At 40.1% G+C, this 16,931-nt stretch overlaps 1 protein-coding gene across 1 annotated transcript in view; it reads left to right on the forward strand.

The window, feature by feature from the left end:
* The first annotated feature begins 621 nt into the window (after window positions 1–621).
* Window positions 622–16,931, forward strand: part of nol4lb (nucleolar protein 4-like b) — an 89,148-nt gene continuing 72,838 nt past the window's right edge. Inside the window, exons 1-2 of the mRNA XM_056732213.1 lie at window positions 622–1,427; window positions 16,014–16,169. Of these exons, the coding sequence (XP_056588191.1) occupies window positions 1,089–1,427; window positions 16,014–16,169 (495 nt within the window). The 5' untranslated portion in view covers window positions 622–1,088. The remainder of the gene's footprint in view (window positions 1,428–16,013; window positions 16,170–16,931) is intronic.

Genomic DNA, 16,931 nt, shown 5'->3' on the forward strand with positions numbered 1-16,931 from the left:
GGATTACATCAGGGTTAATACGTTTTCATTTTTGGGGTGAATTCTCCTTTTAAATCCATTAAGTGAAATTAACCCCTGATATATTTTTTCTTTTGTCCCCACGTGATTGTTTCCAAAAATATAAGCTGCATCAAAATAGGAGACAATAAACAATTATCGTTTTGACAATCTATATTAATGAGGGACTTGATGCACAATTTACTTTTGTCCGTCCTTCATATTCGTTTTAATGAAAAAAACGGAATATATTCTGTTTAACCAGACGGCTTTAGAAATGCGCTACGCTACTATGTGAAAAAATAAACGTAAAAGCAAACGCTTGTTTGACCAGCTCGTTAACAACTTGGGACAGTTCCCTGCTTTGTGTTCGTTTGGGTTATCTGAAAGGGTGCACTTCCTGGATCTGATGCGCACCCGGTCCCACCGCGCAAGGGACGCCGCTCAAATCTATCCAGCGTCGTGGGTCAATCAATTGTAACTTCTTATCTCAAATTACAGCGAACGCGCACAGTTCAGTTCTCCTCGTGGACAGGCGTCGGGCTCGGGACAGCGCATCGAGCTCATTCTAACAGGTGGTAAGCGGTTTCAGGTGGAGCTCAAAGGGAGGTGTGCGGTTCATCTCACCGAGCCTCCGTAGCATCTGCCCGACCAGTGCATGTGCTTCAACGAACGCTAAGAAAGGACTACTTGCCTATATTTATTAAAGCAGCCCGATTTATGTTTTATTCAAGCTGTGCGTTTTTAGGCTGCAGTATAGGGACAGTTACTCTCAATTAGCCTGCAGCTCCAGCATACAGGTGGGTGAAAAGCCGCTTCTAGGACTGCCCCCTCTTTCAGTTCCTCAATAGGGGAGACGCGGGACTGTCATTTATTTGTCATCCTTTGGGACAGAGAAAACGGCTCGGGCTCAGTTAACAGGTGCGAGAATAGGGAAATACGCTGGCGTTAACTCGCGTGCTGCACGCTTTTTGGGCATTTGAATAACATTTGTATTTACAGTCGTGGCACATCAGGGTCCGTATTCATATATCTCGCTCACAAATAGCATTTTCGAAGCCTCGGAGGGAGTTTTTTGTAGAGACAACGCTATGTCGACCAAAAAACGAACGGATTTGACGAAAAGGAGCCGAAGCCCCGCGGTGTCCGAAGGAACGGAAATGTTTGGGGATTTTCAAGAGTGGTGCCTCCGCACTTACGGCGACTCCGGCAAGACAAAGACGGTCACCCGGCGAAAATACAACAAAATTCTCCAGACCCTTCTGCAGAACGACGACCCGGAGGGCGTCTATGTCGAAAACAGCCACATCAACGCCAAATTCAAGTTCTGGGTGAAATCCAAGGGTTTCCAGGTGGGAAGCACTGACGCCGAGCAGACCGAGAACGGGGCAGCTGACAGACCGGTCCTGTACGTGCCCATCAAAGCAACGGTTAGTATGGGCGCTTTCTTCCTCAATCTGCGCTCCCCGCACCAAGACGCACGTAGCAGCGCGCAGTATTTGCCTATGCAAATCATATGAAACCCACGCGCAAAATAGCGCAGGTGAATCACAATGTGCATTGTTTTGCTAGTTGAGGTCTTCACTTACAGGTCTCCGGTAACCACTTGTTCGTGTGTCCCGCATGTGGGGCACGGCGTTTGGAAAACCAAGATGTCTCTGTTACTTATGGTTAGATATACCGTCAGCCTGGTTAAAAGTATCGTTTTCATCCAGTTTTAAACTAATGTTATTGCATGCGCTTTTTCTCTTCCATGTTTGCATTTGTTTAAGCCTCCGTCATCTGTGGAATACATACTTTTATGAGTTTTGTATTGTGAGGAGTTTAGTTAATACATTTAGACATTGGAAAAAGTGTAAACGTAGTACCCAAACCACAACCTTGGGTAGACAAAACATCAGACACAGTATGATAACAGTCATCTGATGCGTACCACACATCCTGGGACAAAATACAACCTCTCAGGCCTTAGGAGCAAACGATGCAAGGCTTTGCCCATTTCACCATATTAAAATTGACTCGATAATTGTTACTTTGCATTTTAATTGTATTCTATATTATGACTTATAACCTCATGCCATTCCTTTTCTTAGCTGAAGAGTTCAGGTTTCCAAGCTGTTGACTTTATTCTAATAATTGACTTAACCCAAACACACCCGCTGATTCGGTTCACCTGTGTAGCTTAGTAAGACAATATGGTGGTTTGTGGTATTATTGGTGAGAAGCAGGGCAGAAACGTATGTATGAGAATATAAAAGCAATGGATGGAGAGAGAGATAGACGGGGTGAGCGGGTCAGCTCTCACCAGCACAAGTGAATCCTAGATAAAGATTCATAACCATCATACTGATAAAGGAATCAGAAGTCGAGGTGGATTTGGCCTCTATTCTCCGTACACCCTGATAATGAAGAGGCTGCCCCAGATTTGTACTTTTCAAATATTATTTTCTCTCTCTCTCTCTCTCTCTCTCTCTCTCTCTCTATCTCTATCTATCTATCTCTATATCTCTCTCTATCTCTATCTCTCTCTCACTCTCACTCACTCTCTGAGTATGTGTTTGTTCTTAATTTGGGTTTTAACGCTTCGGGTCAAACCTAATGGCTCAGAGGTTTTCCTCACCTGAATTCTGTAGTCAATGTAAATGTAAAAGTCATTTGTGTGGCACTCTTGAATTTTTTTGTTTTGTTGTATTTGCAATTTTGACATCAGACCTAATTTAATTTAGGCAATGTTTGAGGTCTGCACTATCTATCAGTAATGTGGTCTATTATTTACTTCTCATTTGTGCGTGTGCAGTAGTAGTTTGATGTCAAGAGTTAATTGATCAGCGACGCAATAATAAGATAATCGCTGTACTCTTTAAAAATGACTGACATTCTGTATTCTCTCAGACGCCTGGTGTGTTACTCATCAAATCTCACGGCTCGAAATATTGTGAATACAGCCGCCATCATCCACAAATGTGTAGAACATCCTCATCTGATTCATTTGACCTTAAGTGACCTTTATCTGTACTTCATAACGCACAGAGAGCGTACGACAGTAACGTGAGAATAAAGGGATCGGATCGTTTAGGGAAAACGAGGAGAGATGAAAGATAATAATAATACAATTTATTTTTTATATGTGGCACAACTATCAGATGGAGCGGGAGAAAGCGAAGGAGATTCGGGAGAGAGAGACTGATAGAAATGATATTGGGAGTGAGAGAAGGGCTGAGGAAACAGTCACAGGCATCACATGCAGTTGACACCAGCGTCTGTGGACACTATTAATAGTTTCCAACGTTCCTCTCTTTCCTCTCACTCTCTATCTCTCTCTCCCTCTGAGCAACTGTTGCAGAAAAGACTGGTTCTATCTTTGCATGTTGTGTCTTAAACTTAGGAAATTTGGGTTTTGTGGCATGAGCGGCAAGAAAGTCAGAATTCGGAGAGAGGATAAAACAAACCAACTTGTTGTTTAGTGATAGGAGGCTGTGGGGTGTTAGGGGGTGCGTGTATTTTAAAGTACTTATGGTTTTCTCCTCACAGTACTTAAGTTTACTCAAAAATGTTCAGTGAGCACTGGCAGTGAAATGTCCTATCTGTGCGTGTGAGGCGGCGCATAAATTTAGAACATTGATCAAACTGACTGGAACTAGATGTGCATTAAATAGTTTAAATGCGCTCCTTCCAGCCAATCAGAATCAAGTATTCAACCAGCCGTTGGTATAGACGGTTTCATCGGATTTGCATGCCTGGACTGCAGTTAACTTCGGGTCTGTGTTTTGCAAGTGTCTAATAATAACTTTTTATATTTAATTTATGTTAATATTAATTTATATTATTCTTTTATTGTATAATAATTCTATTAAATAAAAGATTTGTTGAATTTTGTTGTATGTTTATTTTATTAAATAAAAATTTGTTGAATGGGTCCTGTAGTGTCATCACATTTAAAGAAATCGTATGGGACAACTAGTTGTTGAGCGTGGTATCGCAGTCTAAAAAGAAGGAATTGAAGCATTTAGCCAAGTAACGGTTCTTCTCGGTTTCTTTTGCTTGTTATCAAAAATAATATAAAGGGCACTCGAATGAAACCACCGGAAGTTGCAAATGTGTACCGGAAGTTAAGGGCAGTCCACGAATGAGCGCATGCGCAGTAACGTTTGTATGTGTTGTTGCTTAGAAACCTTGAAAACTTTAAGTAATATTATCACGCTTAGTGTCAATATTGATAAGTTGTGACACCCCTACTGTAGTGTTATCCTAATGGCAATAATCAGTATTTTACATATTTTTTGGGAAAGAAACTGATCACTACAACTTACAAAGCATGTGTGTGAAAAGGTCAAATGTGACATTGACCAACCAACACTTTAATAGTTTACGTTTTAGATAACCAATATGCAAAGTAAGAATATCAAACCATAGAATGAAGAATGCATTTTTGTGACATCACCAACACTAGAAACTGCGCTCTCTGCTATTTGGTTTGGTGAGGTAAAGCAATGTTTAGCACAATTGGAAACACAAATGAAACGACATGGCAATACAGTTTGAATCGACAGCGTTATTGAGATTGTTTTATTCTGCCTATTCATTATACAGACATTTACTTTCATTGACCACCAACTCTGTCTGTTCTCAGTTGGCCACCTAGGGGCCTGTTTATCAGTCCATTCATCTCAGAGCCCTAAAGGAGCCTCAGATGCAGAAGTGAATGAATTTGTATCACCCTCTCTGCAGCACACAATAGAGGGAAGTGTTTGTGGTCAACAGTGTGCAGGTGTAGGCAAGAGATCATGAGTGTGCTTGTGTGGGTTGTCAACACTGTTGACATCATCGAGTGGCGCACTCTTGCAGTTTCAGTTGAGGGTGTTTTCCGCGTGTCTGGACAGTCACTCAGCCGTGACATGGTTTCATGTTCTGCGTCATAATGCGTCATTTAGTTACCCATATGAGTTTGAGTTTCTTTTGCGAAAAGGGATAATTTACCCCAAAATAAAGATAATTCCCCTTATTACTTTTTCTTCTGTGGAACAGTAGATATTTTGAGAAATGTCTCTGTGGTTTTGTGTCCATATAATGGAAGTCAATGGGGACCTGTGTTGTTTGGTTATCAACATTCTTCAAAATATCTTCTTTTTGTGTTCTGCAGAAGATTAAAAGTAACAGGTTTGGAATGACCTGAAGTTGAGTAAATGATGACAGAATTTTTATTTTTGGGTGAACTTTCTAAGATAAACCAAGATACCTTCCTAATGTTTTGGACAATGAAGGTGAACTACTTATTCCCAACACCCCCTTCCCCACAAGTCACTGTTTCCCAGGGCTCGAATATCTCTTACACACACACAACACAGGTGTAGGTAAGCAGCTGGTAAGATTAGTGTCTGTTTGTTGAATGTGGACACTAATTGGTTAATCATTCAGAATAAGTAAAGACCAGATCGGAAGAACATCTAAAAATGTAGTTAGTCGACAGGGTCTCTCTGTTTATTCCCCAGAAACAAGAAAACCAGAGAAACCATCTCTGTTTCGCTGTCCTCTACACTTTCCCTCGGATTACATCTCTCACATAAACCCAGTGGCAGTGGTCCTCCTGACCCCCCTCTGCTAGTTGAGCAGCTGTATGTTACTCCTGCTGTAATAGTGGTCGTGAGTGTTCAGACTAACAGAAGTACATGCGCGGCGGGCACAGAAGATGATAAAACGAGGAATGCTTTGGGACAGAGATGGTCATCTGGAGAAGGGTGCATACGGATGTTTGTAGGCCAGTTAGTGGTCAGTGTTTTCTCTAGTACTGTACGCACACACTGTGTTCTCTTCTCTATGGTGCTTCATTTTTAGTCGCTATGGGTGACTATGGTGAAAAGTAGAGGAAATTGGATTTTTACGTTTTCTGAGGAAAGTGTTTGAGTGGTGCTTGTCTGTGCTGCCAAATTATTGGATGTCGTGGTGGTTGCAAAAAGGTTTGAGTGTTCTTTAGCACTTTGCTATATGGTTGGAAGAGTGTTCCTGGCTGGCAAAAGTGATCGTTATCAAACCTAAAAAAAAATTCTCGATATATGGGAACATTTCTCATGTTTATTTATAATGTTTATAATCAAAGTTTACCTTGCGTTTTCAGAGTTATTATAATTTTGATAAAGTTTTGTTTTAATATTAATTTTTGTTTAATTTTATTTCTATTATTTGGCAATTTTGTTATTTATTAGTTTATTATGATAAATATTTTATTTATTTATTATAATACACTTTATTCTTTATTTGGTATTTATTAGTTTTTATTATTTGTAGGTTTTCATTACTAATTGTTTATAATGGCTACGTTCATTTTATTTTTTATCAGTGTTTGTTTTGTTTTCATCAATTCTCATTTAATAATTTTAGTCGCTCAGCTTACTTGCTAAGGCATTATTTCCAAATTTCAACTCGTTTATGTTTTTCAATAAGTTTATGTTTTTCAATAATTTAATAAAATAATAAAAACTAATTGTAAATATTCCATGTGTGCTTGTGTAAAATGAGATTCTTACTATTTAACAAAATGTATCATTGGGAGGATGTAATACAATGCCCTTAAAACCCAATCAACTTGTGCATCTCTGTTTGTTTTAGGACAGAGTATGTGCTCAGAAAGAAAGTGAGATACACAGATAAGATCTGAGCCTAATGTCACACTCTGCATAGTGGAACTCATTGATTTTTACAAAATTGGTGTGAAGCAACTTTTGATATCTTCAAATAGATTGACTCATCCTGAATATTCATTGGATATTCATGAGGTTCAGATGTAAGGCGCTTTCATAAAAACAAGCTTTTGGTTAAGTAAACGGTCTATAATTTGTCCTCCCCAGGAGACCAGGCGGTATCTGCGTTTTATAGATTCAACAGAGAAGACAGATGCAGGACTAAGCGAGAGATTATTTATGAATTGGAGAAAAGAGGAACTGTCGTTCCACTGCCCTGGAAGTCTAACAAAACACACACACACAGCTGGAGGCAGTTAATGACAGGCCAAAATGATTAGTTTCATTTATCACCCGTGAACAGAGAAATGAAATAAGTCAAATTTTTCTGTTAACTAGAAGAGATTAATGTTACGAGACAGTACAGAAACCTTGTCTGCTGAGGCGCAGAGCGTTTTGAAATGACTGAAGTAAGCATGCAGTGATGGCGTAAGCAGAGGCGGTTCTCCAGTTAGTGAATTCTCAGATGTAAGCCCAGACCTTATGAAGAACACTGGAACCCTGTAAGGAAGAAAGTCACAGATGAGATGTCTTTAAAGTCTTCTAGGATATATATATCCTCACAGCAAAATCGCCAGTGTTAAAAAATGACAAATTAACACTCACAGTGTATATATAATCCATCAATTGCGCCTAAACTTAAACACTCCCGTTTGACTAATCATGTTTTTATTAATTTAGTTTATTTGTTTGTTTAAATTGTTTTAATTACTAAACTAAATAAAAAAAAATACAGTACAATAATAACTGAACATACATTAATATTGTAACGAATTAAAAAATATATAGTATGGCCGTTATTGGTTCTAACAAAGGATGCATATTTGTTGTTGGATTGGTGTATTAAAGTTACGCCACATTTTATGCAGAGTAGAAAAGTTATGTTTAAAAGAGAAATGGTCAAAATGCTTACTTGGTGGTTGTCAGTTCTCCTGCTGCTGTAGTGCAGCCATGACTTCCTCTTTGAGACTATTGTGAACTTATATCCTCTAATTATTTAGAGGAACTATGTGATTCAAGGTTTTCAGGCTTTACAAACCTTATATATCACACACTGCATATCATATGTTCCACCAACTGCAGAAGGCAATACTTAAAGAAACTGACTGTCTGATTTGATGAGAAATTGGGTTGATTAGGTTCATATTCATAATGACCAAAATTTGTGCTTATAATTAATAAAGTGCTGGGAAAGCATTTATGTGTACAATAAGCAATTTGTTTGGACCTAGTAGTAAGCTAGATAATTCAGAGGTCCGCCCTAATAAACACTTAATCTGAAATTGCCACCTCCACACAAACCAAAGTGTAGTAAAATGTGGCTCAACAAACATCGAAAGCATTTTTTTACTTTTATTTTAACTTAATATTTTCCCCAAAACATGCTTGAAAAGTCTACACATAGAAAAAGTAAAACATGTTGCACAAAAAATATGTTGAACAACATTAAATAATATTCACCTACCAAATGCATTGGGAAAACGATTAGCTAAAACATTTCGAAAACAAACACGTGCTACAAAAATGAGCCATTGTATAAGGAGACATTTTTGCAGCACAAACGGAAAGCGACTCGTAACTAGCACTTAAAGCACTGCTACGTGCAGTCGTGTTAAGTTTGTTTTTGGGAAACGCACAAGTAACGATGACGAATGTTCGCAAAGTGGCTCGTAGAAAACGCTCTTAAGCGCTAAGATCCATCGTTATCGAGAAACACAGCCCAGACCGATTAACAAGCACAAGACCGGAAGTAAGCTTAAGGCCAGGCATGCGCGTCCGATGAAACCGTCTATATATTGTGTATAAATATTTTACCCACTGACATGGCTATAGTTGAACAAAAGTAAAAAGTAACAATATTCTCTTTTAACAATATATCTTTTGGGGCACTTTTGCCTTTTATTGGACGGAACAATATATTAAGAAAGGACAGGAAAGTATTGAGTGGAGAGATTAGAACGGCATTGCCAAATGACCACAAACCGGGATTCGAATTTGGGTCGCTGTATGCGCATTGGCATCACATGTCGGAGCTGCTCCGATGTTAACGCTTCTTTTAATTGTCCAAGCAAACAGTATCACCGGCTAATGCAGTTATTCTAAAACATCCTGATATCTCTTCTACACAGCTGCATCCCTAGTTCGGATGCTAACACACACAGTCACTCATCTTCATTTCCACTGACAGCATCACACACACACAGTACAGCGGCTGTAGGATAGGCTGTGAGGTGAATGAGTGGCCGGCGCGTTCTGGTTTCCCTGCATTCCCGCGGTTGCCATGGTGAAAAGTCTCTATGCTGTACAGCAGGATAAATTAACAATGTTTTAATTGGCTTTGAGCTCCGAGTTAAAGTGTGCGTTATCTTTTTCGCTGTCATTTGCACCCTATTACCTTACACTCTGCATATCTGTTCATTCAGGAGGGGGTGTGTAGGGTTCCTATAAATCCTGATAGTGCGACGTAACCCCAACTGTGTGTCCAATCCTATTTCCACTCTTCAAATCAAACCGGACTGATTAGCTGTGCTTTTTCCAGCACACACACATACACGGCTCGGCCCTCGAGAGGTAATATGGCCAAAACATATCAGGCTTGGGAACTCAGATTACCTCACCAATAGAATATCCGGCACTCTGTCAAGCAAACTAATCGCATGCTTTATCTGGAAAAAAAAGCGAAGGAGAGGTAGAAATGAAGAGGAGAAAGCAGACAAAGACGAATGAAGGAAAGGTACTGAAAAGTTCAGGGTGGGTGAACAGCCTTAAGGGATCGAGAGAGGGCAGATCAAGAGGCAGGAGCTTTGTTCTAAAACCTCTGAGGTTGCTCCTTTAAACCTCTGGAGACTTGATGGAAATCTTAGTTTTGTTTCTTTTATGTATTAAGTTTGTGATGTGCTTTCTAAAACGATATGTAGAAATTGATACAAATGAAATGATTGTCATCATACGAAAGTTTATTAGGAAGGGTCATTATAACATTTTAGAATTTTATTAAATTTCTGAGGATGAATTCATCTAATTTAATTACACTCAATATACAATATATCAATATACACTCACCTAAAGGATTCTTAGAAACACCTGTTCAATATCACATTAATGCAATTATGGTGGTGGTGTAATGGTGTGGGGGATGTTTTCTTGGCACACTTTAGGCCCCTTAGTGCCAATTGTGCATCGTTTAAATGCCACGGCCTACCTGAGCATTGTTTCTGACCATGTCCATCCCTTTATGACCACCATGTACCCATCCTCTGATGGGTTCTTCCAGCAGGGTAATGCACCATGTCACAAAGCTCGATCATTTCAAATTGGTTTCTTGAACATGACAATGAGTTCACTGTACTAAAATGGCCCCCACAGTCACCAAATCTCAACCCACTAGAGCATCTTTGGGATGTGGTGGAACGGGAGCTTCGTGCATCCCACAAATCACCATCAACTGCAAGATGCTATCCTATCAATATGGGCCAATATTTCTAAAATGTCGCTGGTCGCAAACCACGCTAAAACATACAAATTAATATAAATTCATATGAATTAGACTCTTCATAAAATAGTTACGAGTTCCTGCAAAATTGTGTTGAAAGAGCCCTTCAGAAGCTTTATTTTCTAGAGTGCATAGTAAGGCACAACACACAATTCCAGTTTGGTGATGTTGTTGTAATGCCATAATACTCTTAGATTTTACAAATATTGGGCAAAAGTCTATAAGGCTAAACATTTCCAGTTCCAAGTTTCAAGTTCCAGTGTATGAAATTTAGCGGCCTCTAGTGGTGAGGTTGCGAGTTGCAACCAATACCTCACTCCACCTCTCCCGTTCGAAGCACTATGGTGGCTGACACGAACTATGATGTCAACATTCTTTGCCGATGGAGAAAATGTATTTGGGAAACACCCTCTGTAGAGCAGTTTGTCCGTTTAGGGTCACTTTAGAAAAAACATGGTGATTTCCATGTAAGTGGACCCCGGTGTATTTAGATAGAAATAGCTCATTCTAAGATAATAAAACATAACGCTTCATTATGTAAGGTCTTAATACATCTCTGAGGGCATAGTTCTGTATATAATGTTGCATTTCTATCAATATATGGTCCAAAAATTAACACACTGGACCTTAAATACTGCATACATATTTAACATCTCTCACTTTTTTACCATCTTGTTTTTTTTCCGTTTTTTGTGCTAGCTCTCTCCACTAAGGACACTGCAATGCTGCTTGAGAAACTGGCTAAAATTTAGTTTTGCAGCATGTATAATTAAGTTGCCCACCTTTCAGAACAACCCTTGCGTCAAGAGCTTGGCTATGATGCCTAGAAATGCTTGCTCCTCAGGCAGCTCATTAGGTTTTGGAACAGAGCAAGTGTGCACGTGTGTGTTCGCTCCCTCAGGCTACTTGTTAGCCTGCACAAGTCAGTACGAACACACACAGGCTCCATGCTTTAGCCATCAGTTTGTTTATCTACGCAGCCATTTGCCAAGATTAGCCCATAAACTGTGACCGCCTGTCACAATTAGCACTAACCCAGTCAACCTCTTTCCACTCCCACTCGATCCTGTTCATCTCTCTGTTATACTGTCAGAATGCAGTCCCTGCGTTGCTTGTTTTCTCTGGGTTTGTCTGGGCACTGGATGTGTGCCAAAAGGCAGCACTTGTCCCGGGGAGGGTACAAACCCTTTGTAGAGAATTAAAACAGACAGGTTATCAGGGCCCCCCATGTGCTACTCGGTAGGGGTTTATTTCAGTACTGTAAATGTTTGTGTCGGAATCAGCAGGCTTTCTGCCCTCCTCACAGACACTTTTGAAGTTGACGTGTTGATCTGGACATGTGAGGCGGGTGTTTTTATTTAGTAAATATTTGTGATTTTAGCAAACTAATACGTTTTTACCAACTAGCCGGTGATCCAGCTCAGGACCAGTTTAGGATCAGCTCAGGACTAGCTCATGACCAGCTTGAACCAGCACAAACCAGCTACCATGCTACCTAACCAGAAATATGCTGTTTTTTTCAACAAGGTTGTCTGAACAAATAAAATAAAATACAAATATGCACAGAAATTGACAGTATAACAAATGTTGTCTATTAGACTAGTTGACCATAAAGACACATTCCTATCGATATTGTTTGTTTTGAAGTTTGTGTAACGTTTGTCAGGATGAGATGGGGAGCGGAGGTCTGTCTTTTCCTATCGTCTGAGCACACACGCCTGAAGGACTTCTGCCCTCCGCCGCACTCTTTCCCTCATTTCAAGAGAGGTGGAGAAGTGGGGGAGCCGCTGCCATCGTTGTCGCTCCCGCTCCGACCCAGCTTGTCTCCTAGCAACAGGGCTGTTTGGTCCGGGACCAGGCAGTGGAAGCAGGAGAAACAGAGTTGCAAAAGGAGCGAGTGTTGAGAGAGAGATTAAAAGGGGAAGAGGGAAAGCTGTAATTATCTGGTGCTACTGCGGGAGCGAGTGCCTGGAAGTGCATAGAAGAGGGAGAGAGTGATGTGCTGGGTTAGAGGTGCAGAGGGAGGGATGGAGAGAAAGTGTGAGGCTTTGAAAAGCAGCAGTAGCCGGCGTTCTGGGGTGGAAATTGAATAAAGGAATGATTCTGGTCATTTCTTTCCTCTTTTTTATTGTTCGTGTTGGGCTGTGGATAAAACCGAAGGCAGCTGTCACGGTGTCCGACACCCTTTTACTGTAGAGGTGTTCTTTTAGTTTGATGGCTGCGACACATACTTTTCAGTTAAAATGTCCTAAAAGATTTAAAGTGCTGCTTTTAATTGTTTCAAATGCAAAAATCTGCCAGATGGAGGACTCTCAAGCAGACAGGATGTTATGTAAACATTGAATTTAGATATTCTGCAATTTCAGCATATCCGATGTGACATTTACAGGCAAAACTTGAAATATAAACTCTCAGAGAGTTGCATTTATTATCAATATATTGAACAATCTGTTTATTTTTTATTAGTACACAGCTTGTTGGAATGCTTGATACTGATTGGCCAGTCGCGATATTTGCAAGTTTGTTATTCCCAGATAACAACCTCTCAAAACACACGGTAAAAAGCAACAAATCATTTTGACAGTTATTATTTTTTTTAAAATAAATATGTCTTTTAATAACATAGAGGACCTTATATTTTCAAATGAATAAACTAAATTGCCTGTGCGTGACATTTGAACATCGTTTCTTACCGCAAATTCACAAGTAGCCGTGTAATAAGCGGGATAATGTCACGTTGGTCCCTGATCACACTCTCGGGGCTTTATTCTGTGATTTAACCTGCTGCCTGTACTTTATCCCTCAAATAAACCTCTAGTCACAGAGCCCGGACAACAGGAAAATATAAGTCTACTGTATGGATGGGTTTTCAATTGAAAGCAAGAGAAATATACGTATGTTGTTGATGTTTTTGAGAGACAACATATTTTGTAGGATTTCTGTGAATTAAAATACACAAACCAGAGGCAATAACACCCAATGAATGGAGACTATAACTCTTTATAGAACATAAAATAGGTACTATATTTTAATTTTCATGTGTTCATTTATGCGGGTATATGGACAGTTACGGATGTGATGATATTGAAAGCTGCACCTACGTGCAGTTTTCAATATCAGCATGCTTTAAAAGTCCTTCAAAAACTTTAAGAGACCTCAAACGTGGGTATTTAAACAACCAAAATTGAAATCTGAGCTATCAGAAAGGTTTAGGTTTAATTCATTAAAATTATGCTCAAAATTATATAAAATCTCTATATTTGCAGTTTTACTTCATGAATTTGAAGTTGAGCTCCATAATCTCTCCAGAACACCAACACAAGATGCCATGTTGCAGTGGCAAAGAAAATGCTAATGCCTGACTATGTGTGTGTGTGTGGGCAGGCACATTTCCGGACAGCCCCGGTTTCACCCTCAAAGGGTTTGGTGACTTTGACCCTGTGCAGGCACCTGGGGGAAGGGGATCTTTCTCTATCCTGTCCGTTCTGCCTTGAGGTGCACCCTGTGTGTGTACGTACGGGCACACTCGCGTGTGTGCGTGCACGCGTGAGTGTCCTGTCTGCTACGCCTGAAGGTGCTGTGCTGACCCCCTCCCTCCCGTGTCCCACATTGGCGCGTGTGGTTGGGCTGCTGCTGTCACACACGCTATCGTCCCAGGCCTCTGATGTGCCCTGCAACTCTGGGAAAGGGGGGGCAGGGAGGACCGGGCAGCATCATGCTACAGCGGCACGAATCTCTTATAAACGCACACATGTTGGCGAAGCCTGGCACACGTGTCCTATCTCCTAAAGTAAGGGGTTTCCAGCATTATATATGCACTATGTTTCATTTTTCTGTGTACTTTATATGTGCTCGATTGCTGTTTTTGAAGCCATTAATGTCTGTTTGTGAAACATCTCCTGCTGCGTTTTTAAGACGGCACGTCAAAAAAAGCGAAAGCTTCTAAAATGACACTTGACACTTGCATTAGGTTCCATTCCAATGCGCTGCATACGGCTGCCAATGTGGCAATTTGCAGGTGGATTTGTTGTCAAGTTATCATTAAACGAGAGAGTTAGTGAGACACAGCTTTGCCTGTGCACCATGTCCCTTGCTGCCATGGTAACCTCCGTGGCCCCGTACCGGGTGGTGGAGGGATCTGAGTGGGGGATGTGACGGAACCAAAGACCCGGGGATGGAGGAGAGCATCACTGCATGTGACGGCTGCGAGCTCAAACTGGCATGAAAGGAAAGATGTGGACGATGATTCCAGTTAGCTCGCTCACAGGCCACTTCCGCTGTAACTTTGACTCTGTGTGTGTCACATGACCCCTCTGCCCAGCACACTTACCCGAGAGGCCAGCTGCGGTTACCATGGTAACCAGGTTGGCCCTCCGGAGGGAGTGGGAAGCTGACTCCCCAAACTGAGGTAACACCTGACACTCGGTGCAAAAAATGGAACGCACGAAACGCTCTATATAACTTTTGTAAAAGCACGTTCATGAAGAGTCAGAATTATATTCCTTATATGAATGTAGTGTTTAATCTTAAAGATATTTGTTTTTTTGGGTTATGGCAATACCGTGGTACTCTTTGAGGTATCATCTGATGACAGAACTTTATTTTGGTACCATGATGACAATAACATGATAAAGTATATTACATCTTCCCAGATGTGTGTGTTTTGTCATTATTAGAGTGTTTTGTGTTAGCCATCTGCTGTGGTCCCGCTCCATGTTTCTTCTCCCTTGCTCCTCATGAGGGAGAACTGAGAATCTCTCCAGAATTCTACATTCAGCGCTCTTAAAATTCCCTCGGAGACTAAGCTTTTCTCATTTCTCCATAATTAACAGCTGTACTGCCGTTTACAGCACTGAGGAGTTTATCCTCCATTTCAGGTATACAAGGTTTAATTATATCATAGAATACTTCTTTAGACAGACAGTCTGATCATTCATCAATAGATAGTCTTAGTATCGCATTTAAGCTCTGCATCCGTTTTAATGACCAAATAATCTATTCGTTTAAATTTGCTGAATTAGGCTTATATTTTTTTCTATTTAAAACATAATGCGTTTAATTTGAATGGATTCAATGAGTCTGTTTGCATTGAACCGTCTTCTGTGTTGATGCTTTCATTCTGACCCGTCTTTCAAAATCACACATAACAGAATAAGCTTTGACGGCGAATTGGTTTCATATATTTAAATATGTTTAACATATAATTAATGTCCAAGACAATGTGGAAACTTTGGCAAGCGTGGTTATTTAACATTGCACTGTTTATTAAAGCGATACTTTACCCAAAAGTGAAATTTTACTCACTGTTGTTCCAAACCTGTATACATGTCTTTGTTCTGTTGAACACAAAGAAAGATATTTGGAAAACATTTAGCATATGACATTTCTAGCACATCATTGACTAGGACATTTTTACATCCTTTTTTTGTTCTGTTGAACACACAATGAAATATTTTGAAGAATTTAGGCCAGCGTTTTAGAGGAATTCTGACTACCAATTAATTGTTCCTACTATGATAATATGTCTCCGATACAGTATGTCAGTAGCTAACATTTTTCTAAATATCTTTATGTTCAACACAAAGGTTTGGAACAATCTGGGGGATGGGTGGAGTGATCATGACAGAATTAAAATTTTTGGGGGTGTATTCCTTTTAAACGAGGAGTATGTTTTTGTGTACCAGTCTTAAACTGTAAGTGATACTATGTAGGTGATCTAGGTATGTGGGTGTATATGACTATTTATGGCAAATCTAAATCAAGTTCTCTTTTAATGTGTTTGATTACAGTGTGTGGATGGAGGGTCGGGACAGGGGAGCTCATCTCTGAAGAGAGTCGCAGTGGTGGAGGATTTCTATGACATCATCTATGCCATGCACGTGGAGATCAGCGCAGACCCGGCCAAAGCACCCAAACATGCCGGGCAGAAGAAAACATATAAAGCTGTGAGTTAAGAGGAAAACTTCATGTTTCTGTGTCTTCTCAGACAAGTATTGTGAGTTCCTGTAGCTCACTTGGTAGAGCATGGTGCCAGCAACACAGAGGTTGGGGATTCGATCCCAAGGAACACACATATTGATAAAAGATATGTAAACACTAGATGCAATGTAAGTCGCTTTGGATCTTCGCAATTGGAAGAATGTAAATATCTCCTCCAAATTCCTGTACAAAAATCCTGTAAAAATGGTAATATTTGGGCAGCTGGGGTGCTGGGGTGATAAAATAACATGCAAACTTGTAATTTTACGTTACTCATATTTTTGTCGCACCCAACTTGTAAGTTTGCAGTTTTTTGTGTTATTTCATATTTTTACAGAATTTCAAAGATATGCAAAATTCTATCAAATAAAACAGCAAAATTCTGTAAATTTACATTAAGTTTTTACAGTGAGGAGTATTTTGGGCCTTTCTTTCTTTCTTTCTTTCTTCCTTTCTTCTTCCTTTGTTTTTTATAATCCTTTGTTCTTTAAAAAAAACTTTCTTTATTGTGTTTGATCTTTTGATCTTTCTTTGTCACGATCAAAAATGAGATTAAATTCATATTTAGCTGGTTTAATTAGTTCTGCACAATGCATTTTTAGAAGTCTGTATCACATGGCTGTCATGGAAACATGGGATGTGAGAGCGATACAGGCTGCTCTCACCTGCAGCATGTTTTTGTGCACCAGTCCAGAGCTGCTGCCCCCTTTTGGACAGTTGCGGGAATG

This window comes from Triplophysa dalaica, chromosome 20 (genome assembly GCF_015846415.1).
Source record: "Triplophysa dalaica isolate WHDGS20190420 chromosome 20, ASM1584641v1, whole genome shotgun sequence".
Lineage (NCBI taxonomy): Eukaryota > Metazoa > Chordata > Actinopteri > Cypriniformes > Nemacheilidae > Triplophysa > Triplophysa dalaica.